The 6,353-nt window shown below is 26.3% G+C and overlaps 1 protein-coding gene and 1 pseudogene across 1 annotated transcript; both read right to left on the bottom strand.

Annotated features, from left to right (window-relative positions):
• Positions 1–267: 267 nt before the first annotated feature.
• On the bottom strand, positions 268–2,826 carry LOC149886026 (uncharacterized). The gene is made up of 3 exons (XM_090092204.1): positions 2,713–2,826; positions 2,248–2,368; positions 268–1,844 (listed from the first exon to the last, which is right to left on the bottom strand). Exon 3 carries the CDS (start codon positions 1,826–1,828, stop codon positions 1,169–1,171), a length of 660 nt encoding a protein of 219 aa, XP_089948330.1. The 5' UTR covers positions 1,829–1,844; positions 2,248–2,368; positions 2,713–2,826; the 3' UTR covers positions 268–1,168.
• Positions 2,827–3,369: 543 nt separating this feature from the next.
• LOC149886025 (uncharacterized) lies at positions 3,370–4,449 on the bottom strand (annotated as a pseudogene).
• Between the last annotated feature and the right edge of the window lie 1,904 nt (positions 4,450–6,353).

Below are 6,353 nucleotides of genomic sequence, written 5' to 3'. Positions count from 1 at the left end.
TAGCTCTAAAGCAGTAACACCGCCTGACACTAAATGCTGCCAAGTCACACCTCTGCTATAAGTACACCGCTTGGCTGGCAAGGTTATCAATCTTGCTCAATATAATGCCAACTCACACCACTTTGAAAACATGGAAACAACATAATTTAAACATATATACAGCTATAAACAAATATGGTTTCATATAACACAAATAAATATATTAAATGACAGGTATATTTATCAAAAACTATGAAAAAAATATTAAAGTAATAAAAAAAAATAACATTTTTGTGTAACACTTTTCACCTACCATATCTTGAAAGAGATGTTTATCAATTTTGAAAAACAAACTATTAAATGCCCTAGTTCTTGAACATGCAACATATAGTTGACCATGAGAGAAACACCGTTTTTTGAGATATACCCCAACTCTATCAAATGTTTGACTTTGACTTTTATTAATTGTCATTGAATAAGCCAATCTGACAGGAAACTGACGACGTTTCAGAACAAAAGGTAAATTAGAATCTGATGGAGCCAACTGAATTCGAGGATTGAAAACCCGTTTACCACCAGAAACACCTGTCAAAACCTCTGCATCAATATAATTATTTTGAAGAGCACAAACTTTCATTCGAGTACCATAGCATAACTTAGCTTTGAGATCTAAATTTTTAAGTAGCATTATTACACAACCAATTTTCAATTTTAAACAATGAGGTAGCATACCTGAAGGAGTTAAGCTGTTCAAAAACTCAACAGGAAAATTATTTCTTTCATTAAGGTCATCAGTATCAAATTGATCAGCACTTAAATAAATTTTTACCTCACCCGGCAGACATTTAAGCACTTCTTCATTGATAATGAATCAACATTAAATGGTGTTAAAATCACGCGTTTAGAATAATCATTTTGATCAGCATCTCCATAAAATCTTTTCAACAATTGATTCATTTTCTCTAATAATGCACTGATTTGGTATTTCAATGCATCCTTTAAAAGGATACTCCTCTTTGACAGGTATTGTTCCATTCCCAAGTTTTAGTAGTCATTGGGAAAATTTACCTTCCCCATCTTGTACTCTCATATTTTCAGTAAATGCAAACTTCTGCACCCATTGCCAATGCAAAAAACATTTTACACACAATTCTACTATTTTAGCTGGTTGTGTTTATACACAATTCTACTATTTCAGTTGTTGAACATTTTCATCAAAATTTTCTAGATTTAAGCCAATAAACTCATCAATAACAGGCAGATTGTAATCAGTCAGCATTTTCCCACTTTGATTAATAATCTTTTCAATTTGATGAAGAGTAGCTCGCTCAGCTATTAGAAGTGGGATTGAGCGGTGAATGAAATCTTCCATCATAAAAGCTTTGCATGTATTCCAGAGATGTAAAGGATTGTCAGATTCACAAAAGGTCAAAATAATTGAAAACAACTGTCTAATTTGCTTTGGCATACGTGTTAAAACCGCCTCAGAAAGAGTATTCTGCCATTCCGTGTCATCTTGCAACAAACCTTTCAAAACACATGCTTCACAAAACGTTTCAAGGACAATACCATTAACAGTATGCACATCCTCCCAAGATGTTGCTCCTTTTGCTTGCAAAATTAACAGTATAAGAAAAAACAATTCTCCAGTTGGATTAACTTTATCCATTCTTATTATCACCTCATTACCACCCCTTTGTCTAACCTTCCATTTACAATGTTTATCATCAAATATAAAGTGATAAGGAATGTCTACATAAGAATAGCAATGTGCTCTTTCATTTTCAGTATTTAACTTAAACCATGCCGCTAGGTGCGTATCACGTTGAACTGCACAATCTAAAGCCATTTGTTCTGCTCCTTCTCTAAGATACAATAATTGATTTTCAGGTAGATGCTTACCAAGTCACAGCACTTTGAAAACACAGAAACAACATAGTATAAACATATGTACCAACTACAAACACAATAATGTGTTTAAATATGTATATAAGGTTAAATATATTCCTTATATACACATTTTTTAAAAAAATTATATAACACATATTAACACATACACAAACAGTAAAAAAACACTTTACATTATTATAAAAACATTATTATAAAAACACATTGATAAAACAACTATAAAGCACTTATTACCACATACACATACATATTAAAAAAGCATATATGCAAACAATAAACGTGTGCAAACAAAAAATTTAAAAATGATGCGAGAAAATTTAAAAAGATACAAAATATATATTTACAAACAATACTCTTTACCTTCTTTTTTTTCTTCATAAGAACTGTAATCCTCATAACAAAATTTAACCTTTACATACAATAATATGTGACATACCATGTCAGTGTTGACACAAAAGTTTCATTTACTTTTCTAAATTTTCTAAAAAAGAACAAAAATAGTTAATAGCATCACATAAATTTCAATGTAGTAATAACCATTTTACTGAAATAGCATTAGTATAACTTTAAATAACATATATACCCCTATTTTCCTTCTAAAAAATAAGATAATAAAAACAAAACTGCACAAAGAAAAACTAAAACAAACAAAATATAAACGATTTAAAAAATTAAAATCCTTTCTACTTTATCTAATAAAAATTTAAATCCTTTCTACTTTATCTAATTAAAACTTAAATCCTTTCTACTTTATCTAATTAAAACTTAAATCCTTTCTACTTTATCTAATAAAAAAGTACATATATAACTATTTTATATACTTACTTCAATTATAAGATGATCTTAACGATTATTATTTATCTTCATATGATTCTTTATGTAATATATCTAAACTAATAATTAAATTCCAAAAGGAAGAAAGTTTTTACTTGCTTCATGGATCTTTCTCCAATGGCCGCGTGCATTTTAAAAACACGCTCTTTCAAAGCCTAGTAACTAATGACGAAACGACATTAAGCATTGAACAATAAACATTAAACATTAATTTCTGTAGGAATTTTATTATGATAATAACAATAATAATAACAATAATAATAACAATAACAATAATAATAATAATAACAACAATAATAATAGTAACAATAATAATAATAATAACAATAATAATAATAATAACAATAATAATAACAATAATAATAACAATAACAACAATAATAATAATATAAATAGTAATAATAATAATAATAATAATAATAATAATAATAATAATAATAATAATAATAATAATAATAATAATAATAATAATAATAATAACAACAACAACAACAACAACAACAACAACAAGAATAAAAACAATAATAATAAGAATAACATTAACAAAAAAATGAATAAGAATAATAATAAGAATAACAAAAAATAATAATAATAAAACTATACATAATATAAAAAAATAACAATAGTTATAATAATGATAATGACGATAACAAAAATTAATAATAAAAATATACATCATATATAAAAAAGTAACAGTAATGATAAAAAAAGAGTAACAAGTATAACAAAAGTTAAAAAAATAATAGTATTATAATAGCAAGGAAATACAAAAACATTAACAACAATAAGAATAAGAAAAACAATTGTCAGCATACTGTGTTTTTACAACTTACTTTAAACTTTTAATTATCTTGTCTTTGTGAGCAATAGTCTCATTGAGAAGTTTAAATCTTGCCCTTAGTTTAACATTTTCCCTTAAAACCTTCACATCCTGTCTATGCTTTCACATTTTGGTAGTAATATCGATCGCCAAAATACTAAACCGTCATTTTAGGATTTTGTTCTAGGAGACAACTGGTCAGCTCTTAATCTGAATAACGGTCTTGAATCAGATGAAGATAAAGCACTTATATGTTTAGGAGATGAGTTAACTGACAAAGATGAAATAGTGTAACTTGAATTTTGGGTTGACTGAAATGAATGTGTTGCTGGCAATACTGTTATTTGACACAAGAAAAGCTCATTGTAAAAGTCAATAAAGTGTTTAGAATCTCTTAAAAAACTGCAAACCCATTTTTTGATTCTCTAGCAAGAAGTTTAATATGACTTCTGTAAATCTTGAAGCCATAAAGCTTATTGAGTTGTTTGATAGTTATTTTTTGTGATTTATCATTGTTAATAAATATAAACAGTATATGTCCATTTCTACACTCTGTCTATTTGTAAAGGCAATGTAAAGTTTGATGCTAGATATTTTTTTGCTGCACCACAAAACACACAAATTTTCTTTTGGGCCCCATGATACCTTAAAACGCTAAATGCAATTATTTTTAAAATGAATAAAAACTTTATATGAGAATGTTATTTACTTTAATTTCTTTTTTTTTTTTTAGATAATTCGCTTATTTCTGTTTCAAACATAAACACATAAAATGCTTGATAAGATGAAAAAAGTGCACATAAATATTAATTGATAATAATTATAAGCAATTTTGTCATAACATAAATATTATTTACATGCAAAACTTTTTTTTTTTTTAAAAAAAAAAAATTCACCACATGATGCATCATATAATGCACACCATCTGATACCTCATTCACTCAAAATAATTGTAAAAACTTTTCATAATAAGTTATCAATAAATTAAAGCAAAAAATTAAACCATTAAATGATAGCATATTATTATTAAAATAATATATTATTATTTAGGAATGCTAAGCAATAACAATAAAATAGATTTTATTATGATAGTTATTATGATGAAAAATAACCAAACTTCATTTAAAAAAAATTAAAAAAAAAAAAATGCAAGCTCAATTTAAAAATGTTAACAAAATAACTTTAAAATGTCCATTGGCAAGAATTATCTGTTGGAAATTTTAATCCACCACAATCCAAACAAAAAAACAAAACAACAACAACAACTATATTTAAAGATGATTTATAATTACAGTATTGAATTAGAAAAAAGCATTCTAAAACACAATAAAACCAACAAATAACAGCAACACTAATAAACCAACACGAATTTAAAAAGTTTAACAAAAGCAATAAACAATAAAAGTAAAAATCAATCACAAAAATATAAGTGATAAGAGGAATTTAATAACATAACCACATTAACTTAAAAGTATAACAAAGATAATAAACAACAACAATAATTAAAAATATTACAAAGTAAAATAGAAACCTTAACTAATACCAACAGCAACAAAAGCCCTGTAACAACAAAAAAAAGCATAGTAACTGTATATGTGAAAAGAAAAAAAAAAAAAAAGAAATTTTAAAAACTGAAACAAATGAAAAAAATAAAACAGAAGAACAAGTAAAAATAACAAAAAAAAAAAAAAAAAAAAAAAAAAAAAAAAAAAAAACTTAAAGCTTGATAAAACTATTAACAACAGTAAGTGACATTAACAGCAGTAAGTGATAAATAACAAAAATAAAAAAAAATTTATAACAATAATGACCATATTAAAAAAATGTCAGAATGTTGTGGATCTCACGTCCATAGAATGAAAATGAATGTATCCTTCTGGCCTCATATCTCTTGATGATGAAAAGTATGTAAAAAGAGCACATAACTATGTTTGATGTATAAATATTATCTCCAATTATTTTTTTGTCCCATAACTGAAATATGCTGCATAATTACTTCTTTTTTATTGTTCATTTTCAAGGAACTTAAAAACCAAGTATCTTATCAAACTTAGACCAAGTGTCAACAGTTATCATTAGATTGAATGTTAAAATAGAAATATTACGCTTAACTCCATTATGAAAAGCTTCAAAGCTAAAATTTTCATGAATTCATCATATAATGTATTTCTAATGCCACTTAAAGATATTAAGGAAGCTCTTTGAGTTGGACCAGCAGTTGGAATTTGAGATAAGGGTACTCCCAGCCAAACAGATGGAGCATTTTTTTCATTGACAATTTCCTCCAAGTACTGTAAATGTTTCAAAACTTGGAGGCCAGTGTAACTCACAGATAGCAGAATTATTGGTAACAACTAAATTAGAGATTACCACATGGAAATTGATGCACTGATACTTCACTAGCTTCACTCGATATATATATATATATATATATATATATATATATATATATATATATATATATATATATATATATATATATATATATTCATTTTGATAACTGTGACAAGCATACACACAACATTCTTTTGGCACGATATAAAACTTAATCTGAAATTAAAAAATATATATTATTTGCTTTAAATGAATTCTAAAACTCCACGTTTAAATTATACGTGTTTTCATTACATCGTGTAAGATTAATTCACAACATATCATAGACAACATTGCATTTTCTCTATTAAAAACAAGTCTAAACGAATAATTGTCCGCCAACCGTGAAAAAAAATAGGTCTGCACAAAAAGTTCCGGTTACACGACGAATAGGCCTGTAGTAAGAGGGGTGAGGGGGAGCGAGAGGGGGTAAAGAGAG

Source organism: Hydra viridissima, unplaced genomic scaffold (assembly GCF_058129835.1).
Source record: "Hydra viridissima isolate aposymbiotic clone 2 unplaced genomic scaffold, HvirCarnegie_v1 scaffold_7, whole genome shotgun sequence".
NCBI lineage: Eukaryota > Metazoa > Cnidaria > Hydrozoa > Anthoathecata > Hydridae > Hydra > Hydra viridissima.
Note: the sequence above shows the minus strand (reverse complement) of the source record. Positions and strands in the feature narration are given on the sequence as shown.

Coding starts and splice junctions, on each gene's coding strand:
- LOC149886026 (XM_090092204.1), bottom strand. CDS start 1,828: ATGGCTTTAGATTGTGCAGTTCAACGTGATACGCACCTAGCGGCATGG.